Raw genomic sequence first — 26,515 nt, 5'->3', positions numbered from 1 at the left:
AAGGCGATTAAGTTCCCGCTTTATAGAAATAAAAGCCTAAAATCATATCGTACGTAACAAAAGCTTTTAGGTACGAATCAAGGTAACAGAGCAAACCAAACTGGAACGTAATTCGAAACTAAAGCTTTTAAATGCAACCCGACACATAATAATAATAATCTGATCATTCTTGTTCAAATATATCTATTTGTAAGGACCAAAACAAAATCGTTAAATTTTAATTTTGTCGAACGAATTCAATTAGTGTGAGTAATTAATAAACTTGTTTGGTCCACACGGGTCAATTTTGACATCGCTTTGACAGGTTTGACAGTTTTAATTATTCTTTCTAACGTTGCCAACGCCAGTTCTTGCTCGACTGCAAGCCGCAAGGAGACATGATGAATAATTGAAGCTGTCATACTTTTTGTTCTGTCCATTAGCGGTTTAATCATCTCGTCATAGTCCAAGTGGGCTGTTAAAAGCGAAAGATGACAGGGCAAAATTCCACTGTTTTATAATCGAGTGCAATTACTACTTGGAACATGGTATATTCTTTCTAAGTTTACAGGGTGTTTTTACAGCTGATGTTAATTTTAACTAATCCAATAAAGTGTCCAAACTTTTCACGATGTGAGAGAAAAAAACCTGGAAACTTTGCCGAGGCAGCCGCCAAACGAATTCTTAAATTAGAAGGAATTTAATTTAATGTCGGCAAGAAAAGTTTTAATTATTAATTTATTCACAGCGACATTGAACGCTTCGTTTCAACAAATCGTTTAATCTTTTACGGGAGCACATAAACTTATAAGTTCTTTTTTAATCTTTGCGTTCTTAACTGTGGTTGATTATATTAATTAATACGTTCGCATTAAGTGCGGATTAGGAGCAATTCAAGTTACAAAGCGCTCACATAAATTTCAATTTTATCGATGGAATTAATTATGAATACTTGTTTATTGCCTACGCGAAATAAAAATTGAATCATTTTAACACTGTTTTATCTAAAGCAAATTGAATAACATTTTTCAAAAATAGGCAGCCATCAAAAAAGTAATTATAAAGTTGTATTTTTTGTTGGCGATGAAAGAAAACATATTCAATTAATTTAAATATTGTCTGGAAATACTCATCAACTCGAGATAAAGTAAAAATATTAAAATACATTTTTCTTTAATATTAATTTTAAAAATACATTTAATACGAACCGCTACATTTAATAACCTCAAAAAATATAACAAAAATAACTGCATTGTTGTCTTGTATATTTTTTCCCAAAATTATATAAAAATTAAGAAGGCATTATTTATTTACCGTTTGTATAGAACAACTGCGCAGTGCGCATAATCATTTTATGTGCCGCAGCAGTAAAATTGCATTTGCATTGTAGTAACGATGATTCCAAAACTAAAAATATAAGTTGATTCAAGTGAAATGCGAAACGAGACAAACATTTACGAAATTTAATCCTGATTTACGAGAGTAACTAAATCCTTTTAATAAGGCGCGAATGCAAGCACGCTCAACATAAATATAAACATAAACAGTTGCTCACCAACCGTTGAGTTGTAAATGTTTGGAGTGGTTAGAACGCTTCATAATTAAAATATAACTATATTTTAGTTAAAATTTATAAAGCTCCGCTGGCTGCGAGGTAAATTTCAACTCGTTTTGGAAAGGATTAAATAACGTGTTTTCTTCATCATCGTCAACATCGTGCCGCTCGCGAAGACGCAGTCTGGAAACTTGAAAATGCCCATATGAATAGTATTGCGACATTTTCATGAGCAGTGCGTCTTCAGCCTCTCCGATTACAATTATTAACTATGCTGTGTTTAATAAAGCGCTAATGTTCCTCCGAGAAATTTAATTATTTGTGGTTAATAATTAACAATTTAGCATTGTGAAACCGCCAGGCGGGCATGTCATTAAGTTTTAATGCCCGGCGACGAGTAAATTATTTATGTAATTGCCTCGTAAAATGCCAAGCATATAAGTTTTTTTTTTTATTAAATCGAATATAAAAATTTAATTCAGAATTCAGAAATATGTTACCGATCCGATGTTGTAGAATTTTATTTACAGTGTTGCCATTTGTTAGCGGAAGTGACGTCCCATTAATAATGGCCGTCAATTTATCACACTAAACGTCAATTGTTGAAATTGTGGAAAATTTATTGGATTTTCTGCTCAGATCTAAAATTTTTCAGAAAAGAGCTGAAAACCGAACGTCTATATGTACACACAGGGCTTTCTTGCGTCTTACGTTCTATTATCCGTTATTTTCAACTCGATGTTCTGTTCTGTTCTATTGTATCGGCCCGGTGAAGCCCGGCGGGCACGTTGGAAACCCGTCTAATGTACACACACGCCCCCGCCGCCGCCGCTGCCTCCGGGCAGGACCCGATAACAAATGCATGCATGCACAATGCGAGCGGATCCATCATCCGAATATATCTTCTTCTACTTAGACGTGGCCCATGTGCCTTCTTTGGCCTAGCGTCTTCGGTGCAGCTAGGGCTGAAGTGCAAACACACGCCACCCTCGTTCAATTTTGACGAGGAAGACGGGCCCGACGCGTCGACACCGAGGATAAGAAAATCTATTGCCTTTAAAGTCTCGAGGCGATTCGCCAATACAGAAAATCGACGAATAAAGTTTACACTTTGCAGTTTACACCAAGCAGCAGAACGAAACTTTTATAAGCAAAAATAATCATACTGTTTGTTTTCAGATTGTGGTGGTAACGACGCATCGCAGTAGCGCTTGAGATGATGGCGATGAATATGCTGCTGAGCTGCGTGCTCAGCCTGATAGCGCTGAGCGCACTCGCAGTTGGCAACAGTGCGGACGTAAAATGTCCCAAGTCCTGTTCCTGTACCGGCAACACCGTCGACTGCTCCCAACGGGGACTCACGCAAGTTCCGCGGAATATACCCGCCGATACCGAAAGAATGTAAGTCGATAAAATATAAAATGATCCCGCATCGAGATTTTCTTCATCTGTTGAAATACTTAATGCTAAAACAGTGTTGCCAGCTGATGATGATGGTGATTGCTTGTGTCACGTGACGTCAAAAACTGCGCGTCACACTATAAATATCGCCTAATTGAATAATTCAAAGCGATCTAATCGTTTATAGCGCCGCATTTGCATGAAAATCAAATCCTCCTGCATGCAGTTGCCGCGAAGAAAAGCTGTCGGACCAGCTAGACTTCCACAAGTGCAACCAACAACTAATAAGTGTAAACTAGTCACAATCATGCGTTCGCAGTCTACGAAGGCTACGTCTTCGTCTCCTGAGACGATTGACTTTCTAATTCCCTCGTGCCGTTGGTGCGCACCACGCCGTCGTATATCATGTACACATGTTTATGATAAACAGGCATTCCAGCATTGATAAATAAACAACGCGCTGTAGGTAAACGGTTCGTAATGGAGGTCGTAATAAGTATATTATATGCTTGCGTTAATAACGCGTCTACGACAAAGTCCATGGGGCTTTGGAAATTTGAATTACAATATGTAACTGTCCTGTCTCTGTAATACTATATAATGCGGTAATGTTGTCGTTAACATAGAACAGCAGCGCATTTAATAACGTAGCGGCGGCGGCAGTGTTTTTTCAGTCGGTCTTCCTATGTCGATTATTTTATTTGCGCTAGTACCTATATAGTTTGTTTGTAGGTATAATATTCTTATCGGGTTGGGTTATGCAGAAACATAAGCTGTAACACATGCGTCTATCATAGGCGAATGCGTTCGGCTCGAGAATTTCACGATAATTAACGTCAATTAATCGCCAACGGGTTGGCGTATTACATTATTCAATTTATTGCCTATTAATTCACACAATTTTATTGCCTTCGGATAAATGCAATGTGTGTAGACGCAATTGCGTTTGAATTTTCAGTTGATGGAATGTACAGTTTTATATAAAGATATTTTTTACGAAAAAATGTTAATTAATTGTTAATTAAACTTATATGAAACTTACAATTATATAAACACCATTTTTATTTATATTTATTGATATAGATGAGTATTTTATGGTGATTTGTTATGAATGTGATACAATGTTGTTTATTTATGTTAAAGTCAGCACTGATTGAGTGATAAAAATGGACTTATCTTTATGGCCTAATAATATTGTTTAATAATATCGATTCACATTTATTTAGAAGGACAATTTACATATTCCAATAACAATATTGTCTTTTTTCGTTTAGAGAAAATAAAATTATCAAAAAATCTTTAACTTTGGAAGTAAAGAAGATACGGACAAGATTTTTGTTTACTCGAATAAATCTTTTTGAGGACTTTAAAATGTTGTTTTCAAAAAGTGTGATAAAAATGCATGCGCAATTTAAAGGAGACGATGCCTTTCTGACCATTAACTTTGGTTACATTGAAGGTTATGAAATACTGAAATATTGTCAAAAGCGTGCTAAATTTGTCTCGTTTTTAATGTGTCTGCCACGATGGTACCTAAGCAAATTTTAATACTTCCCATAAATCACATGATTTACGAGTAGCTTGCAGCGTCTCGTAAAACGCGCATATTAATTTTAATGCTATGCGAAACACGATTTCGGTGCAAGACCCCAATCAATCCGTCGCCACATTTCCGCCAGTGCGAAAATATTCGGGCAACTTTCAGCTAATATTTGACGATTTGATTGATTCGAAACAAGTTACACACGCACGTCCGTTCCGAAAGTGTCAAACTCGTAGCCAGCCGAGAGTACGAAGTGCGAGTGCACGCACCAGTAAGGCACAAAGTGCTTTATGGAACACGGAAATTGAATAAACGGACGGAGACGACGCACTCAACGAAACCGACACAACAAATAACATTACAAGTACACATCTACACATACTGTGTACGAGAGTACAACTATGGGTACGCACTCGGCGCGGATTGTGTGAAGCGCACACGCGGCTGCCATTCATGCAAGCCAACACACTCGGACGTGTTCAATCAAGAAGGTATTGCTTCGAATTGCTACTATGTGTTTGCTTTGCCAGCGAGGGCCAAGTAAGCAAGCAAGATCTACAAGAATAAGAAGAAGTCTACCAACTTGAAGCACAAGAAAGAGAAGAAAAAAGCGAGGCGCGCTGCAACAACTTACATCGATAGGGTTAAACTCGACTGTATCGAGCTGGAAAAACATAAATCTTGATCAAGCAGGGACGGCAAACCCGTTTCCCTGATGGTCCTTTTTCCCTTCATGCCTAGATAGAGAGTTTTGCCCCTTTAGGTTTTACATCACATTGAGTGCTTATTCGACTAAGATTACCAACAACTTGCGAGGCGACCAAACTTTGTACAGACTTTCTTTATCTATACACACTACACAAGATACGCTTGTATCCGAGAACAACTGATTGGTTCATAGATAAACTAAACTTCGTTTTAAAACATTCCTACTCAACACTTATTTTTTTTTCAACTTTTAGATCGATTTTTTATGATGCAAATTCGATTCGAGTGCAATTTGCGTCTATTAGCGATCACTCTACTTGAAGGAGAGAATTGAGTGAGTGCTTTCTTACGATGTGGCCTCCGGGTGCCATTATTGATTTATTAGGCGTGTATTACGTACACTTTACCTATTAAACCTCTCCGGGCGAAATGCTACCTGTGAGCTACCTGATTGCTTTTGTGCACTCAGCGTCTTATGTGTGTGGCAATTCTGCTCTGCTTCAGCAAACCCCAACACAGCCAATTCTCATCGAATGAATTAATTGATTACGTTTACGTAGTCTAGCAGCGCTCACTCGGCTTCTAATCGAATTCTAAACTAATTCTCTACGATGAAAAAGTTCCAGGCGAAAAGCGTGCGAAATTCATTGAAAGATTTGGAAAGTTTTGCTATTCTCAGCGGGGATTGTTGAAAGGAAAGTTGATAACGACCCAAGGTGTGTAGAGTGATGACAACGGCAACAAACAAACTAAACAAACGGTCGTCAAATGGCACATACTCGTACAGTTATAGGTATCGATTTTTCTAAAATTTGCTAAAAATAGTTTAGGTAACAACGTAATTTTTACTTTTTTTTACTTTTTGTCAGTTTTTTACTATTTTTTTCATATTCGTGATTTAATTTTTTGACTTTAATGCCTTGGAATATAAATAACTATATACTAATACTAATTTATAGTTTCACCGCCTTAACGGAAAAACTTTCAACGAAAAGTTTAATTAAAACCCATAGTTTCGTTCTAGTTTGCTAAAAAATCAGAGCGGAATAAATTGGAAGATGAAAGAGAAAAAATGAAACCTGAAATAATCTATGAAGCTGCCAAGCATCCGACTTTCACGCTTGCACTTGACTAATTCAGAAGAACAAAAATACGCATTGCCACGCAGCAAGTAAATTTGTTCCTGGAAGCGTGCATAGCGAGCGTATTCGAAGGAAGCACAATTTATGCAAAATTAATCCCCGTTTAATAAGAAAATCTAAAGTTGTTCTTTGCCGCGTGCCAAAATGATTTGAAAATTTTCCAAGAATTATATACCGACGCCGACCACGCATGCAATTTCCTCCTAATTTATCACTTGTACTGCATTATGGTGATTTATTTTGTTTTGCACATTACCCACACCTGACAATTACACCTAATTTAAGCCGCGCATTTAATAAATTAAACCATTCGCGTTTGCGAAACGTTTAAACATTCATTAGCGAATCCACACACACACACACATGGATAATTCGGGATTGGTTGCCAGCCGAGACAAAACAGCCTTAGGTGTGTTGGAGGCGATAGTCGCATAGTCACAAAGATGATTAACCAAAGCCCATTAAGCTAACAAGTATGCCCTGATAAGGCCGAGAGGAGCGCCGAGCAACAGCGTCCTCGCATTGGCATTTATGTATGTGTGTGTGTATGTGTGGTGTGTACGGTCAATTAACTGACGATCTGATAAGGACCTCGCTAACCTGTTCAATCCGCCATTGGACGAGTTGCAATGGAATATCTGCGAGTAGGTACTACGCAGTACAATAACTTTGTGTGCGCAGCTCGCCGCTGCAGTCGCAACAATGTCAGAAGAAGCGATCGGTCGCGTGGTGTGCTCCAAGTCATATAGGACGACGTGGAGTAATGTCTGCTCGGTTCGTTAGCATTAGCATGCGACAATGTTGGTATTACGCCAGCGCGTCGCGATCAATGCGCGACAAACTTAATTTTCTGCTCGCCGAGGTTTGCGTTTGAGATAGTGTCGTAAATGTCGTGTTATCTCCGGAAGTTGTTAAAGATATTTTGATCCAATTATATCTAACCCATAGGTAATTAACTTTTAGTTTTTATAATTTGTTTTATGCGTTATTAAAGTATTTTTAAACTCATTAAATTGCCTTTCTAAATTATTTGCTTAAATCACCACAATTTAGAAATTGAATGTAATTTGGTAAATTAGTCAATTAAATAAAAATTCGGCAAGATTTTCTTCATCCAGCCATCAAAACCGTTTTCTTTTCACAATATCTACTTGGTCTTAAAATTAAAAATTGTTAAATTCAAAAAAATTTATGCTTAACTAATTCACTCGACTAATCTACTCAACTAAAATTAAATATTTCCATCTTTGAAAATAAAAACCACAGAATAAAATGTAAACAACCAAAAAATCCTAAAAACCCAAAACTAAACAAAAGTAAAAGTAAAACCAGGCTAGAAAACTTTAGGGTCATAAATACTCGAACATGCTGTTCATGCCGCGAAAGATGTTGTTTCGGGTACATACATTGTTGACACAACTTGTCTCGTGCGCTTGTAGTTTCACTTATTTATAACAAGCGCGCACACCGCCGTTCGAACTTTTTCTGTCGGCTCTGATTTCGGAGCTTCTTGACACGTGTGACAGCTAAAACAAACACACTTTACACCCGCAACACGTGTCTAGTCTCTTTAAAAAGTGTTAAACCTAAAAATATCAATGAAATCATTTCGCACAGTTTGCGATCTTTTATTTCAAGTCGCTATGCACAAAGCCGACTCTTGAGTTATGTATGCGCGGGACGTTTCGCCGAGAAGAAAGAAGTTAATTTAAAAGTCGATTATATCGGCACGAGATGCGTCTCGCATCCATGCACACTCCACTATTGATACGCACTGCGATATTAAATACCTTCGTGCTGCGACGAGATTAATGCGACTGCGAAACGAACACAAACGATTAAAAATCGCTCCATAAAAAGTGCAACCAACATTTGCGACCTGCGTAAATGAAAAAAAAAAGGATAAATAGGGCGTACTTATACCCCATGCTGTACAGAAAATAGAGCAAGCGATAAATATATCACTTTCGCTGATTTATGATCACACAGAACAAACTGGACTCTGGCACGAAAGTCCAGACAAGAAAATATCGTTATGGATTTGTATACAAAAGTGCAAGATATTTTGCTTTATTTTCCGTGTTTGAGGTATTGTTGTGAATGTTGTGAGTTGTCACACGTTGGCGCGACGGTGTGAATGAATGGATTGAAAACCTGGCAAGTCAATGCCGCTGCCAGTGGCGTCGCCGCCGCCAACATCTGTTGATGGCAGCTCGCGTAATTAGTTTTGCACTCGGACAGCGTACACGCAACTATTGCAAACACCCAAACACAGCCGGCAGTGTTGTTTTTGCCTCCCCCAATCTTCTGTTTCAACATTTCCATTTGCCTCGAATTTGATTTTCACCGCGTTAATACGTTTCGACATCACAATAATCCTTCTACCTACTGCCATTGAACTCGCGATCTGCGATGTGTTTTTTTTTTCAATCGTGTAATTTGTTTCCTAATGACGTGATTTGCTTTTTGCGTTTTTATGGCGTAATTAGCGTTTTTTGCTTCATTCTTAAATTAGATTTAAATGTTCCTGAACTTTTTAACTCTTAAAGTTTAGAGGGGACATAAACCAAACATGCTTTTAATACTTATTAAAATTAAATTTGTTATAAGGACATATTTCATGGAAATTTTACTATTAGCAACAATTTAGTTTTACGACTCTTTATATTGCTACATCCCAAGATAGGCATATGCAAATTTCTGGCTTTTATCATAAAGTAACACAACATATTAGAATTGTGCCTCCTGTGCGCTTAAAAGCGTGCGTTTGTGTATAAATTTAATTGCCATTTAAATGATCATCACGTGTGTGAGTACGTGATGCTCTGCAGCCCGCAGTTAATTTTATTGCGTACTTGTTGCTCTCTCTTCGCCAGGTCCGGTTTGCGGGTGCGCAAAGACGTGGGCATGCTAAATACGCTCGAAGAAATAATTGGTATATTTAGTTAATTACATGTTTGGGCGGTGAAAATATCTTTAACTTGCAACAAACGAAACATCAAAAAATATTAAATTTAAGCTCCAACGAGATACCTACATACAAATAAAGTAGCTGTAGGTAATAACAACATGTTACTTCGCAGAGAAATTAAAATTAAACTTTATGATTTCTCGTAAACGCAACGAAAAAGGATTTGCGATCAACAATTTTGATTTGTGTATCCTCTGTGCTTTTCATGTGATTGCACACCTTATTATAACACGAATAAAATTTAATTATGATCTGAATCTCTGAAGTGTAAAAAATCGAATCACACAAGCGAAAACAATAAAATTTATTGAGCGGATGAATAAACAACAAAACCTTATTATTAGCCGCGCACGAATTTGTTGAGTCTATAATCATAAATCAATTTATCGATTCAATGACTCAGTGATTGATTCTGGTAGGTACCTATAATAAAGCAATAAAAATCAATAATTAATTTATAATTATATTTCGCTCGCAGTATTGGCTCGTATATAAACTTGCGATCGCAACATTGAAATTTTCTAACGTTTTCAATCTCGGCGACTTTGGGATACGGGATCATCCGATGATTAGAGCACGTTTTCAGTCTTCGGCGAGCGTGCAGTGTCACGAGCAGACGTTAAACTTTAACAACCTTTCGCGCAAAAGTCCGCAAACCGATTTCTGCGATCACAATCTCTCGATGTGCTCCGGTTGCACTGCGCAAATGTCATGAATCGCTCGCCGATTTTGATGCACGATTCGTAAATATTTAAATATTCCATGCTGACAAACAAAGTCGTTGCGAACAAACGGAATAAATAAGTTAGAAACTTTTGTGTGCACTTTGTGGTATGATCGACGACTTGCAACTAGAACATTTATTTATGAGGTAAACTCAAATAAACTCAAATTTTACGAAAAACAAAAGCTAAAAACGCAGCGGTTATTTTAAAATTATTATAAGAACTTCAAGATTGAAATCTGTGGTCGCTGGTTGTTGTGGTCCTCGCATGGGCGCTGCCCAGCTGGAGATATTCAATAAATCCAACCCATAATTTGCCTCGATTTCAATACCTGATTTCCATCTTGTTGTAGCTTTTTTTCCTTTCATTTATATCTCGTTATGTCGGTTAATATCTATTACGATTGGGTTTTCATCGTGCTTCGATGTCTTTAATTGTGTCTACTCTACAGTCTACACTCCTCGATATTTCTCCGCTGCTTTCTTTCAAGAAAACGCCCGCGAAGGCGGCAGCGCATTCGACCAACTCTGGCCGGAATTACACGATGCTTATCTCCGCTTACAAACACATCTAATAGTCTTAAACCTCCGGGACGCGGGGCTTAAGTAGAGTGGGCTACGAACTCTCCAAAGGAACGCAACTTCGGAAAGTTGCTTCGGAATTGGAAGCAATCGCGCGACCAAAGCAAACCGAAGCAAAAGCCCTCCCGACCGCAGAAGAGACTATTCCGACATTCCGCTCCGTATACTTTAACTTAGGCGTGTTTAATGACAACTAAATACGATCTGCTTGTGCCGCAAAGAGGAGCTCACCAAATTACTCGCCGATTCGTCGCTTTGCAGTACAATACCAACCCAAAAAAAAAGAAGCAAAAAAAAAACAAGCTCCGGCTGTAAAAAACCGATAAAACTTTCTATAGACATGATTTCGTTCGGTGCCGCTCGCCCCCGAAAAAAGAAACAATTCGATTGCGACGTGGCCCGTAACGAGCGCGCTACAGTTCGAACGGTGTTAATGCATCGGAAATTGGTACATCGCCTTGAACCACGCCACGTAGGACGCATTAATTGTTCCACAAATCGTCGCTTAATTACGGCAACACGCACGCACGCGCGACGTTCTAAACTTCCCGAGAAAAATCGATTAATTAAATCTTTTTCAACGCGGCACAGCATAAATCCACAGATAATTTGCGCTGATAAGCAGTGAAAATGATGTCTACAACTCGGAATGCATGTAGACACGGCGAGATTGTGTTTGTGTATGCTAACGAATATGAATTGAAAATCGAGAATTGAGAAAACGAGTATGAGGTGAGTATGTGCATAGCACACACCTTGCGCACACGCCCAGTTTATTACAGGATGCACGCGATTACAACACGAGCAAACCGAAGATGTAAATATCAAAACAACGGCTTGTTGCGCACTTTCGGCACATCGGCGATATGTGTGTGTGCGCGCAATGTATACCACTAACGACATTATCCGTTTTATACGCGCCCATTCGAATACGAATGACGATATTTATAACTTCCAAACACTATAAATCCATATAGATATTACTGTTTCTTTTTTTACTTTCTGGCATGGCGGCGACGACCGGCGAATCGAAAACAGTATAAATCTTTACGATTATGAATTCGTACAATTCGTAGCAAGTATGAATGAATGGCGCAGACTGAATGAATTGATTTCGTAGGAATTGTCGGTTGTAATAATAGATAAGTCGCATAAATAACCAACAATAGAATACACAAGCAGGTTAAAATGAATGAATGGCAATCGTGATAAGGCGAGACAATGAATACGAAAAAGATTAATGAAATTTTAACGCGTTACAAGTCCATAGAAATCAAATTGCTCACCAATTTTTTTCCGTGAAGATTTAAGCTCCGCGTCGATTACCACTGCACGTTTCCTTTATTTTCGCTGTCACAGCTACGGGCTTCCAGCAGCGAACGTGTCAATCCGGCGCGAATACGGACAAACAACTCGCACAAATCCCTCGAGTATATTTACAGTCAGGCTTCCAGAGAAAACACGATTTTCCAATGTTGAACTTTAAGACTGTGGCGTTGGTGTTATGTTATACATTTCGAGAACGTGGCGTGAACAAATAGTAACCAACTGAAAATGCACAAAAAACATTTTAAGATTATTTTCTAACCTTAAAAATAAAAAAATCTTATAATAAGTTTAAAACTTTGAAACTCTGTAACTCGATTCTTTCATGAAAATTCTGTTGATATTATAATTTTATGCGTTTTAAAGTAGTGCTAAAATTTCCTGCATAGACGGCTTAAGACCCTAAATAGAATTTTATGAGCGTTTACAATTACCATACGCTGATTGACTCACTTGTTTCTGTTTACATCGGGTTGTTTTACGCCTTTATGGGCGCGCATTACAGCACCACTCATTAAATATATCAATCGAGCGAGACAATGCCGCCCCGAAATTAATCAATTTCGGATTTAATCAAATAAGTTTCGCCAACTCAACACACCTATATGTGTACTGTGTTTAATCAGATTTCGATTGTGCGCGCCGCGCGAGCTTACTCAACGGGGTAATACAATCGTTGCGAATTGAGCCGAGAGTGCGGTGGCGGCGAATTTAATTATCGCTCGGGCGTTATTTGCCGCCGCCCGAGTTTTCCGCGTTTTGCGTGTTTGATGCGCCGTAATGCTCCATATGCGCGCGCCACTTAATTAACGTGGTTTTATTTATCATTCGCGCTTCGAACTCGCTAGTCAGTGGTGATTTTAATTGAAATTCGACTTGAACTTTACTTATCTCATCCGAAACAACATGTGCAAGCTTTGGGAAGTTTCACCCACTCAATCAAAAATATTTTTGAGTTAATTAGGTTAGGATTAAGTTCTTTAAGTTCTGCTTAGTGTTGCATTTGGAGTCATTGAATTAAATTCGAATCTAATCGGCGTTTGATCGAAGTGATGTTGTGAAACATTTAATTCCCCAACACTCGGCGCGTTTCCTCCTCTTGTACACGTCGCCTGATTATCATACGTTTTGTATACGTATTTAAATTGACTTAAATCTTTCCATTGTGTGGCACATTAAGTGCGCCCATATTCCTCGCGTGACACATGATAGTAATAATCGTTTGTTGCTACTTACGCAGTAACTTCACATTCACATGCCAGAAGAGCTCAAGTATTTAATTTGTCTCTCCGGTCCCTTCGACTCACACAATAAACATAAGCTTACCTTATTGATTCAATAAAAATGTTTGTTAAGTCGCGTCTCTGCGCTTATAAGTTGTACTTATCTTCATAGCATTCTTGGTCACGTTTCTAACCTAGAAATTCCCAACCTAAACATTTATTTTACTACTTTTAAAAACGAAATAAAAAATATTAATTCCAATAATAAAAATCAGTGTTCGGTGAGTTGAAAGATGCATCCTGTGTAAGTATACTGCAAGTGTAAGTGCAAGATCGGTAATGAAATGAATGAAACATTTATCGCTTCCAAGAGGCGCGCGCAGCACACAACGTGCAACTTGAACGTAAAGTAAATTAAAGTAAATTTATATCGGCGATTTTATTGCGCTTCAAAGAACTGTCCAACTATTTATAATGTCTGAACGTTTGCGGCTGCATGTTGGAAAATTATTAAAACGTTTGCTGTATCTTAGAGATTGCCTAAGCTTTAGGTATAAGTGCATGCTGGGTGTTCAATTGCTTTCCAAGATGATTCGAAGTTGAATAATCACCGAAACTGCAAGCGAATTAATGCCTGCAGCAGAATCGTCTGCCAGCATCGTAATTTATCTTTAAGTATTAATTTCGGCACGGATTTAGAATCGGAATCAGTAAAACATGAAAGTTGCTTTTGATGAAATGTACTTACGATACTTGTGTGATTGTGGTGAGCGGAGGTATGTCGGTATGTGAGAATGTGATGTATGGGAATGGTGTGTGGCCATGCGTGTGTAAATATAGGTCCAATTATATTCGGAGCCTGAGGCAAGAAGATGTGAAGCAATGTGGAAATGGCAGGAAGCGCATAATAGTCCTAATCTCACTTTTCTCGCTCCCCTTTGGCATACAACGTCTTTACCACTGTTACACAGGCCTACTACTTTGATCATTGATATCCAAAATTTAATTCTTTAAATTCTAACAATGATTTACATGGAGATATGCAAAATTTCAAAGCGCTTCCATTTTAAACTTGATTAAATCTGTAAAAAAACAATTCCTTTTCTTCTGTTGTTATATTATTATATTGTCCAATGATAAAACGCTTAATTAACTTGAAATAACGCAAAAAATTGAAATTCTGATCCGGAAGAAGTGAAAAATTATTCATCTTGCATACAATGATTAAATGATGTTGGTGAAACACTTCTCCCTAATGAATAGTGGCTTTGTTGCGATGATATACCGATAGCAATTTGCTTGGAAGCTCCCGGTTGTAGTCGTAGTCGGCGGGAAATCGATTTAATCCGGTTGGACATGCGAACGCACTTAATGACGCGTGATAACGGCGAATTGATTAATTTATTAAAGCGCACGAATGGCGTGCGCACTATCCGAGCAATCGAGCAATTAGGCGACGAGCGACGCGCATGAAAATCGAGCGAAAAAAGTGAAAACTCATTAATTTCCTTCATTTATTAGTTAGATAAGATTACACTCATCCACGCGGGCGGAAAGTGAAAGTCTTGACAGTTTACAGAGTTTCGGAACATTCCCAAAAGCAATTCTAGCATTGACTAATCGTATATTCAACATTCAACAATGAATGAATCTAATCGAAACGAAATTACTCTTTCACTTCATTAAATTTTAGAGAGAATAAAAAACCTGAACAGTATTATTTCTACGAACAGAAAAATAAAGAGAAATGGGTTTCATAAATGAAGTACTTATAGTTATGTGAGTTGGTGAGTTTTACGAGGGTTGCAAGTTGCAACCCGTGCATTATATGCACGAAAAGTTTAAATTGCTCATTTATGATCATTTTTTCATGCCTTGCAGCGCTTGCCGGTTTCGTTGAAGGCATGTATATTCATGTCACATGATTTTAACACACAATTATTGTGTACGCTCGCCTGACGTAAGTACATGAAACGTATGAAAATTTCATGCTAAATAGTTAAAAAGTTTTGAGCGAGTGCCATCGTTTCGCTCGCCACTTCAGTCGTCCTGCGGTTGAAAAATTCACCAACGAGTGCAAAAAAGAGCAGCGGAAGTCGCTCAAAGTAAAAAGTAATGTAATCCATATACGGTGCCCGCTTGAAGTAGTATGTGCAGGAGTATAATTTTCCACGAAAGGACGCATAAGTTAAAACTTTCAAGGAGGCAACGTCCCGACGATATTTTGAATTGTTAATATTTAGAAAAGTTTCCAAACGAAACTATACTAAACTGGAGTTTGGAACACTCGAGGTGAATCCCAAAGGACTTCATATGCCAATTAAAAATTCATCAACTAAGTAAACACAATTTCATTTCGGTTCGTACCTGCGATGAATTTCTATTGAAACAATTAAATTTATTGTCCTTTAATTCCCTGCAGGTTTGTCCTTCATGCATCCCTTTGCAGGAAACTTGTCCCTAGGGACACGTAGGTAAATTAAATATGTTTAAATGTTCCTTTTTGGCGCTTGAGTGGAAAGTATTGACGACGAATTAATAAATGAATTTTCGTGCAGATCGCTAAAGTGTAGTAGCTTCAATAGGAGTGCGTGCGAAGCTTTCATTTGTCAGCGAATGTGTGTGTAAGATGTGTGAGTGTGTGTTGCATGAATTGTGGCAGCGTACAAAAGGAAAGAGGGACAAAGTAAATTATTTTATTAACAAGGGACCGTCCAGGGGACGACGCCAGCTTACCGCTGCCAGCAGGTAATCTCTTACAGCCTGTTTCGAGAGTTTTAAACTTTCACAAAACGTTTAACTAACGTTTAACTATATCTACGATGGTGTAATGTACTTACATAAACTTATTCGGCATCAGCTGCACATTGTTTCACTGCACAAATAAGTTTATTTAGGAAAATACATACAAAATTGATTAACAATTTACCACGAGTAAAGTGATCGTTGAACAAGTTTCGGGGTTGGAACGCGGCTTATGCGCGCGGTGCATGTGCATAACGCATGTGCATTACATTACCACTTTGAATTTCAAATTGAAACACAATAATTCCTTGTTTACGTGGAATTATTCTATGTGTTGTGGAAACAAGTAGTATAGTGTTCATCGAAAATAGATAATCTAATAGAGCCAGTTCGTAAGGCTCTTGTTGAATTCACGAACGCTGAAATATTTAGTTATTCCTAGTGCACAGGCGCTCACGAAACAGCTAACCGGCCGTTTGTCATAATGGACGTTTAATTATTGAATTTTCAAGTGGACCTTAAAACTCCACAACTTCACTACTTGCTCCACACGCAGGCACACATCGCTATAATTAAAACGTCAAGTAGGAAACTTTACTAAACGAGACCACAACCACAACTATTTACATGCATTAAAAAACTATTAAAATGTAAAAATCCAAGTGATGCGGAATTAATACGAAGACGGCCAAGCAGATTTAAATTTAAAGAGGCATCGAAGGCATCGATGGATGAATGATTGATGCGTTTTTCGTTCAGCAATTATTCCGAAAGCGTTTGATATTTGTCCAAATTGCATCGGTATACATTGGGGGGCTGGCGCCCAATGCACAAAGGGATAATAAAACGAGTTGATATTTTCCCCGAGTACCCTAGGTGATTTTCCCAGCGGAACGACCATCCGCCGCACACCGCCTGTTTCGCATGTGTACATACTGTACATACTCATGCATTCAATGCGCATTATTCCGGATGTAGCCCGATGGGGAGATAATGCGCAAGATGGTTTTTGCATTCGCACCGACTCACTGTGCATGATCCTGTAATTTCGAGGGGAACCAACATCACTAAATTAGATTAGGTCCAATGCTCTACTATCGTTGAGTTACGTTTGACTCGACTTGTTCTGGCACTGCCACAGGGGCATAAAAAAGGGCACGGGTCGCAAAGGAACGAATCGAAAAGAGTAAATATCATTAGATCATGTTAGCTTGAGCACGGACTCGTAACTCGTTGAGTTGTTCACCGTTGGCGCTGGTCCCGATCGCGGCCTCTGGTGCTCTTTGTGAACTTGGCGCATGATCGCGCACGAACGCATCCATCCTCATTTCTCAATCGCGGATACAAACCCATCAAAGCAGCGGAAAGTACTGCAACAGCATCGACAGAACGAGTCCGACGGCGTTTTCCGTTAGTGTAGCCAATAAGCAAAAAGCCTTTACCCCAGAAAGTGCAGCAACACTTCAACGCAGCGTAGAAAATTAAGGGTTACTCTATTCCCGTGTGTAACGACATAATTACTACTTGTACGACCATCGTAACTCTATCGGCTTCCATCAAAAATGTTTTATTTTAAAGCTTCGAGCAGATATTTTGATCGCTGAAACAAAAAAGAATACTTCAATACATTTTTAACCAGCGGATTGAGACCTACCTTTTTTTGAGGTTAAAACATTGCAGTTGTTTTTTACATCGTGTCGATATTTGATACGTCTGTCTATGATGCGCGATGAAAGATTGAAGCGATACAATATATAGAAAGCGTGTCGAAAAGGCTTGCGTAGTACGATTATACGTTTATATTAGGCTATTAACACTTTTGCTTGCAGCAGTCGCCAAGGTGTAACACATTTTCTTCTCAAAAGAGAATGCGCCGGCGCGTGCACGTAGGAGTTGCATATCATACCGCTACGCACGCCAGGTTCTTATTATGCTTACTATACATGCATGTGTAATTCGAAATTCGAATTTTAATAATGCTAATATCACGATAATAACGTTTGCGCGCCGGCCTCGAGAATGCGTTTGATGTGTTTTGATAAAATACATAAATTTGCCCACACCTCGCCACAGTGCAGCACAATCACACGTAATATTCACGATTTTCTCGCAAACGCACAACGAAAATAAACTTTAACAAATATTTATTCACACAATTCAATGTTTGCGTTCTGGTTCAAAAAAACTAAATGTGAAATGTTAATTGTGTGTGTGGATGTTTCATTACTAACCTCAAATAACTAAATTTGGTTATGCTAGGCAAATTAGATTCGTTTCAAAACCTGTACCACACATGAAAAAATAAAGCCTGCGGGTTTCGCACGCGTTTAATAAACTAATTTCGAGCTGTTATTAAGCTCAATAAAAAAAAACGTGAAATATTGTAGGTGTTGGTGGAATAAAATCGTTTGACATTTTGTAATTGCATTCGCCGCGTGGGGGTCGGTCATTAAAAACTAAAAAGGTCATCAAAAGCACATCAAAGTTTTTTCCGACGCGCGACGCCAAAATTTTCGCGTTTTTTAATACGGTCACTTTGTTATCGTTCTTTCTATATGATTAATGCATATTTTATGTTTTTCTATTGATATTTTGAGCTTTATATAAAAAAAGATTTATATTTTACGATCAACACTTAAAGTTTTATTGCTGTCATTAGGAAATTTATCATTTTAATGGCCAATAGATATATTTTAATATGTTACATGATACCCATAGTTAAAAAACAGCTTGTTTACATGTACAATTTGACTGCTATTGTTGTTTAAACATGTATTATATTTGGACGAGTGATTAGTTCATGAAATGCAATATGTGGTGCCCTCTGGTGGTATTTCCGTTAAATTTTAGTCCTAATTCAGTAAATTTTAACCTAAATTATTGAATTTTCTACGGAGATTGTAATCAAATTGATTTTGAGGTTAGTTGTGTAGTATATGACATGTATTTTAAGGTTAGGTTGATGTCAAAAGTGACATTTGTATATAAATGGTACATTCAGACGCAAATAACAGCGTAAAACATTAAATTTATGCATTCGGGTAGAAAAAAGTAAAATATCAAATTTCTCCGTTGACAATCAACAAATTATTCCTATTTGTTGGCGTCTTTCATGTCCTCCAGTATTTTTCTTTCGTAGATTGTCCTCCATCGTGGAGGGCCATGATTAAATCTTTCTCATTGCGTGTATGTGTTGATAAGATCGTTCAGTCTAATGGCACTTTCTACGTGCCTAATGTCTAACCAACTTCTTCGACGCAGTAAATTCAAGAGACGACATTCAAGGCGAGTCCAATTTTTACTTGCAGTTTGTTTACCATTATGCTTAGTCATCCACTTACTCAGTATGCGCGTACTCGGCTTACTATTTATTTAAGTTTCATTCAAAAGTTTTCCTGCATAGAACACAGCACAATGTTTTTGTGATGTAATCAAATTAAACCGAATCGAACACACTGCGTGCATGTAAGACGCATGTAATGCGATTATGATTAATGCAATTGCGACCAATTACCTACGAACGCAAACGGCTTTCAATGCAAATTATCATTTCTATGAACTGGTTATATTTTGTTTATCTGTTAATAATGTCTAGAAGAAAATAGTGTGGAGTCATCTAATGTGATATAATTAATGCATTTACTTGCAAGAAGCAAGTGAACTTTGCAGTTTTAAAGGGTCGGGTGAAAGCTGCTCGCTTTGTGCACTGAAAGAATGGGACACGTTCTGTATTTTAATGAAACTTAATTTAATGCAGTGCATTCGGGGCGCCAATGCTCGCGCCTCTGCTTGAAGGTGTTAAATAACACGTAGTGAATTAGTTTCGAAATGCCTTCGCGCTCCCTTCATGCATATGCAACAAATCCACCCCCGCTCTGTGTGATGCACCCTCCGGCAAGCGCGTAAAATCCGATGTTCCGTACGCCCTCTCTGTGTTGACATTCATCGGATGCATCACGTCCGAATTCGAAATCACCGTATCATCCAATTAAATCACTACGATGTGTCACTGGAAAAATATCACCAAATTATAAATTCAAAATGGCTCAAATATCAAAATTACTCGTACGGACATGAAAATTTAGTATTTTGATTGCTATTCATTAAAGACTTAAGCCAGGTGTTCAAAATTTCATTTCGTGGTGATGACTAACGCCATCTTTTATCATTCCGAGACATTTAGTATTTTTTTGTTTGCCAGCCCTTGAAATGTGTGGCTTTGCGAGGCAAACACACGTTTGTTGGTATTTTAAAAATTAGTCCTATGTTTTCAGAAGGCTTAAATGCGTAGTAAACGAAAGGGTAACTGATACTCTAGAATTCTAGAAGATTACGATACATTGTTTTACGCCGTTAGAAATTTTGTCAAAATTCGAAAGTTTAAGGTTGTAGGTAGAAGACACATTTTGGAAGTGCCATATGTGTGCCCATCAATATTAATACGAGTATTTCCATTATTAAATTTAATATTAAAACGTAAATCGAACGGTGCAATATGTAATCTGCAAAATTTCCTGTTCAAAAGTTAAATACGAGTCAACTTTGTCCCATAATATACCCAGGCCGAAATAAATTATTTATATTTTTATAGATCCAAATTAATTATGAATATAACCGTGGAATTTATTTAGCAATTTTTAATGTTGGAAATATTTGAAAATGACGAATAAAAATTGCAGTTTACAACATTTTAGATAAGTCTTTGAATCATGTTTGACACATCCTGTACAATTAATAATAATAATTTCCACGTTTTGTGCATTCGCGTGTGAAACACATAAATCGAAATCTTGATTTGATACAGGATACACACCCAACGAGCACGAACTCGCACACAGAGAGTAATGTAATAAATGCAGCGTCAGATATCATCAACCCTTCAAATCGCACGATTCGACGAGCACGATAAATAACTTTAGATTACTTTCTCACCCCTTTCGATGCGTTCTCCGCCTTCCCAGCGGTGTGTTATTAGTGTGTTGCGCACGTTTCGGCATTAAGCTCTGAGTGACATGATACGATGATACGCATCGTGTTATATTGCTTTATTGCTTATTAAATATCAGTTTTCTCTTCCTGTGTCCATTTCGAGGTATTATCTATAACATGATATAAGAAGATCTTGATTATGATTAGAACAGGAAATGTGTTATGAAAAAGTGAGTTTTATTCGTTTTGAAGGTTTTTATCTTGTTACTAGGTTTTGCCTGCGTCTTCGTCCCGGTAGTGTTTAATAAAAATGTAATTTGTTTTTACTCTCTTGTTCTAGACATAGTATGTGTCAATTCTATCAATAAGATTCGCAATTTTATTTTAAAAAATTAATTATATAAAGAATTGATAATAATGCACTTCAGCGCGCCATCTCGGTTTCAACTATTTAACTGTAACTATGATTGAATCTCAATGCCAACTTTTATCCTATAGAAAAGGGCTGTCCTTTGGGTTTTCCCGGCAATTATTCGAATTTTTCTCGCCGTAGAAACCATCCCTGGACTTTAACGAACATTTAAAAAAAATAATTGGCCAAATTGGTCAAGACGTTGTTGAGTTATGCGCTTACCAACAGATTTTGCGATTCATTTTTATATTATAGATTAACAAGTGATAATATTGTATGAAACGGTGATAATATTGTTGTCAAATTAATTATCTTTGTATTAAAACCAAAATGAATGTAGTTAAACTGATTTTTACTTCAAAAAGTGTATAATTTCCAATGTGGCAGTTTTTTCTACAGCACCCAAAAACGACAAATCGTAAATAATTTTATATATCGCACAATACTCTATTTGAAATTTCCTGTTTTATGATATAAAAATCAATTTCCGTTTTTTAAAAACATGAGTAATAAAGTTTTCATACTCGACTTGCACTTCACCACGAATTTACTCGTATTTAGATGGTTTTTGTTACAAAATAAACTTCAGCAATAACTTATTTTGTAGTTTTCAAGCTCTTTTAGCAAAAATTTGCGTAGTTTTGAAGTTATATTCGTGTTTACTTTAATAAAAGTTAAGTTTATTTCCGGTTAAAGTCATTTCAATCTACCGTGAACTAAGGCTTTTAAAATTGCGCAAACGTTATTACTTCGCAAAACGCGCTAACTTTTCCAACACGTTTACACCATTTTTCCCTTTCTTTATTTTAATAAAACAACAACACAATGAAATACCTAAGTGTATACGAGGGCTGAGCGTAGACGCGGGGCGATAAACTAAGAAACGACATAACTTTCAATTTTACCACCGTTAAATTCAGGCATCACATTGGCGGCGGCCCGCTTGTCGACATTTGCGGTCGCATTTACGGCTCTCGTTTCGGCATTACCACAAAACTCGTAAACGCTCCCGCCGCTCCCGTTACAAGTTTCGCACGTGCACGCGGCGTACACACTTCGCGGTCTTGTCATAAACGCGGCACCCCTCTTGCATTCCACCTTACCATTTCACTTTTATGTCCTTCTTGCACTTTGCACTTGCGTTTTGTGCCGGCAAAACAATTTGTTTACGTTTACGCCACACACCCTCGTTTTTGGGAAGCAAAACAACCCCAAATTGATATAAATCCTCATTTTTCTTCATATCAAGAATAGGGGAACGTTTTTTTCCTCTCTGCGCGAAATAATTGTGTGTCCGGACGCATGCAGTGAGTTTCCCACCTTTCCACCCTTATGACCTTCGACCAGTGGTGCTTTATTCTTGCAGGAAACAACCTGCGAAGCGTAACGTAATACACGCAATAAACTCGTCGCAGAGAACAGTGCGGAAAGCTTCATTTAAATGCTAATAAATTTTCAGTTTGTTTACTGCGTCCTTTTTGCAACATCAAATCCCTTGCACCCCTTGTTTGTTGTCTGCGCTTGTTACAGTGCAAGCTCGCGAATGCAATAAGCTCCGTTTCGCTTTTTTTACGTGCACAGTGAATGCGACTGCAATTTCCTGCTCTTTGACAAAAAATACTAGATGTTACAAAAAACAATCCAAAAATGTTGGTTCGATAGATTTAAAAATCGATGCATTCGTGTACCATGAATTTTTGATACACATATTAACGGTTTACCAAGTCACAGACATGTTATTACGCTCGTTAAGCAGCTTTTTACTGCAGTTTTCTTGTTGCGCGCGTTTTTTGGTGCTTTTATGGCCGCCTACTTTCGTTCCATAAAGTCGACGACAAGTTTACGACTCGCGGGAAGGAGCTTAATGTCTTCTTCAATTAAGTGCATCATCAATTGCGCTACGATGCAGGTTTTCCAAACGTGCCTCCAAATGCACATCATTAGCATAGCATTATTTATTCACGTATTGTTTTGGTGACAAAAAGCGAAACTGTCCGGGAAGAAAAAAGACCGCAATCAATAAAATGTGTGTGTTCGTCGATGGTGGACAAATAATGGACAGATTGCGACATTCCGAGGGTCATAAAAAACGTCCGCTAGATTTCGTTAGTTTTCTGCGCGACTTTGTAAGCGCTGACAATGCTGACATCGACGAATTTGCGCCAATGTCCTGCCAACGCGGTTAGTGGTGTGTCCTAGAATGTCCAATAAACAATAAATTCCTTTTTTCAGTCTCTGCTTTGGTCTTTTTTTCGTTATTTTCTCCTCTCAACCCATTTTAGCTAAGCTTTCTTGACGTTTTTGGGGTTGAGTGGTTTTACACTCAAAATTGACATAAACCATAGATGTTGATCTGAAAAAATCTTTAGTCTGATGGCTTAAGAGCGGAAAAAAGGAGAAATGCTCAAAATACTGATCTAATTTTTGCCTTCAGTCCACTCAGCGTTAAATTTTAAAATATTCCGCTACCTTCGTTACGCGTTGGATGTTTTTTTCTGGTTGTTATTGTTGGCGTTTTCAAGTTGTTGACATTCGTTGCGCTGCGTCTGACTAAGGTGCGTGATGAGCTTATTCGGTTGCATAAAATTCCAGATTTTGCATATGCAAATCGCTTATTTCAGGTTGCAACTTGCACCGAGCGTATCCTTTTCGTTTTTGTTTCCTGCCGGCGCGCTGGCTGGCTGTGAGGTCCTCATAAACATGCAGATTCCGATCGAGAGTTCCAGTTCCACACACACTCACATAACATGCTCTCGCATACAATTCGTGCTGCGATGCTATGCCGTGCAAAAAGCTGAAATGAAAAGGCTTTTGTTGTCCGGCCGGCACAAAGCGCGCACGACAAACAGCGTACGCCCTTTCGCTGTCGCCTCCACGGCTTGTTCGCACTAGTTTTACGCGATTATTCCATCAAAAAACAATGCCAACTTCATTTAACTATAACTTTTTCATTGCAAAAATAAAATTTTATATTTCTGCAATCGTAAAATGTCGAAAAATATACCGAAAGTTGATTCATGCTTGAAATATATTTATACATTCCTATAACGCGTTGTAGAAATGTGGAAATAAAAATATTCGTTTTGGACAAGATGCCCTGCGGCTGCTGAAGGACGCGCACGCCAGGACGAAATATTTTAGGAAACCTTTTTCGGCAATTTTTCGACTTTCTACGAACCTACGTCTACGAAAACGGGATGTGCAACGAAATGTAAATATTTGATACCTTTTTTGTCGTTTTCCGGCTTTCCACATCCGCGCAGCTTTCTTTTGTGTTTCCTGTTTGATTTCCACGGTATCATTTTCACATTTTTATGTGTCCACTTGTAAAACTATGGATTTTATCGTCCGATAAAAGAAAGTGTGACGTCATAACACGTCAATTGCATTAAATATTAACAATAAACGGCAACTTGTGATGCGCATGAATAATTCAGAGCTGATGGTACGTCGTAACTAACTCTTCCTTTCAATTTTCATTAATTTCCAGTCGACAACGTTCAATTTTCAATGAGTGTAATTTATTTTCATTCTTTTTACTCTTGCGCCCATCAAGATTATTATCAGTTGGTTAAAGAACTTATAATTAGATCGCTGGCTGTTACAGTCAAGCGCGTTTATGAATTTATGATCATTGCTTATTAAAGTCTTGTCTGTCTGCTGGGTATAAGCTTTAAATAACAAAAATGTCAGGTCAATTACGATTAAGAAAGTTTTTATCTTACATTGGTATGTAAACTATAATATTTTTATGTCATTTACTTTTAAACTATTAACAAACTAGTTGGAATTAAGACACTTGCTAAATGTAAATTTGGTTGCCTATCATTTCAATTCACGTAGATTTTAATTTAAAAAAAATACTCACAAAAGATAAAATATTCAAACAGTCAGTAAATTGTAGGCTCTACCAGTACCTACATCTTAAGTGTGTATCGTAATTGATTTACTCGATGTCGTCTTGGTGGCCTAATTGAATTAAAGCCGACTTGCGTCTTGGAACTCCTTTAAGGAAAGCACTACAAAGCCCTCCAATACGGGATACAGTATGATGCGTTAAACCACCAGGGGTAATTTTCATCCAGGCTATGAATCAGTGTATAAATTTAATATTTATCAAAACCACGCCGCAGAGAACCAAGAAAAAAATCTTCGTGCACTGCTGGCGGAAGGCAAGACGTGCAAATGAATTCATGTGAAAACACGTTGTTTATGCATTTTGCACGAGGGAAAAGGTGCGGGCGGGGGTGTTCGAGAGGAGTAGCTGCTAGAGTAGAGGTTTGCCGGTTTGCTCCAGCTCCCGCTTCTGCACTCTTGTAACAGTAAATATTCATCTTGCAAGACGTTCTTCCGTTCGTGCTCGCGCATCGTCTTCGCCTTCGCCTGCTGCAATGCAATTAGGGCGAACCGCGGACCTCTTATGCATAATTGAAGGAGATATTCCGGGCAATTAGTTCGTGCCGCTTTTCCGCTTCGGTATCTTACCGTCGGGGTTTACACTATTTTCCGATGTTATGCGTGAATAATGTGTGAATCATAAAATAAATTTAATTTAGGTCAGAGTGATTTTTCATCGTTTTTACCCTTCATGTTAGAGATTTATGATAACTTTTTTTTAGCTTAACTTGAACGTTACTTAAAGGTAACTTGACAATTTTTCTGCATTAGCGGCTAAGAATATTAAACGTAAAGAAAAATGGGGTAAACCATGGAAGCCGTATATACCTGGGGCGGCGGTGGCGGCGTTAACGGTATGGAAATGTCAGCGAATTTATGAGAATGCGAAATTTAAACGGCCAACGCCGCCGCCAGCATGCGATTTGTCAACTTTGGTCGTTTGTCGTTTGGCTTCATTGGCAATCTGCGACGCGTAAATTACACAAACGCGAATCGTTATAGTTTTTTCTTTCTTTTTTGCGGTGGGGGCGCGAAACGCATGAAAGAAAATCACAGGCTGGTGTTTTTTATATGCTTGGCATTAGGCTATTAGGCTAGTCTGCTAGTGGCGAAGATATTTTCATTTGCCGTGCGCCCGCATATTCTAATTTATCGCGCTGTCATCGGCAGATGGAGAAAGAGACGGAAGCCGCAGAGATTTCCTCGGTGGAAAGCGCCGAAACACGGAAGCGACAGTGAAATATTTAACGGGAAATTGCCCTAACAGGCCAAACTCACAATTCCTGCAATTTCCACACCGGAGACAGAAATGCACGCATACAACAAATACCATAAGATAAGATAACATTAGAAAAAAAGAAAACTTGATGTTTTCTTT

General features: G+C 38.1%; 1 protein-coding gene across 1 annotated transcript in view; it reads left to right on the top strand.

Moving 5' to 3' along the window:
- The window catches only part of sli (slit guidance ligand), a 44,369-nt gene that overhangs the window by 5,520 nt on the left and 12,334 nt on the right, over positions 1-26,515 (top strand). Inside the window, 1 exon segment of the mRNA XM_065314273.1 lies at positions 2,714-2,935. Coding sequence (XP_065170345.1) covers positions 2,751-2,935 — 185 coding nt within the window. The 5' untranslated portion in view covers positions 2,714-2,750.

This window comes from Atheta coriaria, unplaced genomic scaffold, assembly GCF_025399875.1.
Source record: "Atheta coriaria isolate IRGN ID8LTWV9N9 unplaced genomic scaffold, Caltech_Dcor_3.1 hic_scaffold_10_pilon, whole genome shotgun sequence".
Classification (NCBI taxonomy): Eukaryota; Metazoa; Arthropoda; class Insecta; order Coleoptera; family Staphylinidae; genus Dalotia; species Dalotia coriaria.
The sequence above is the reverse complement of the archived record's forward strand: the minus strand, read 5'-3'. Positions and strand labels throughout refer to the sequence as shown.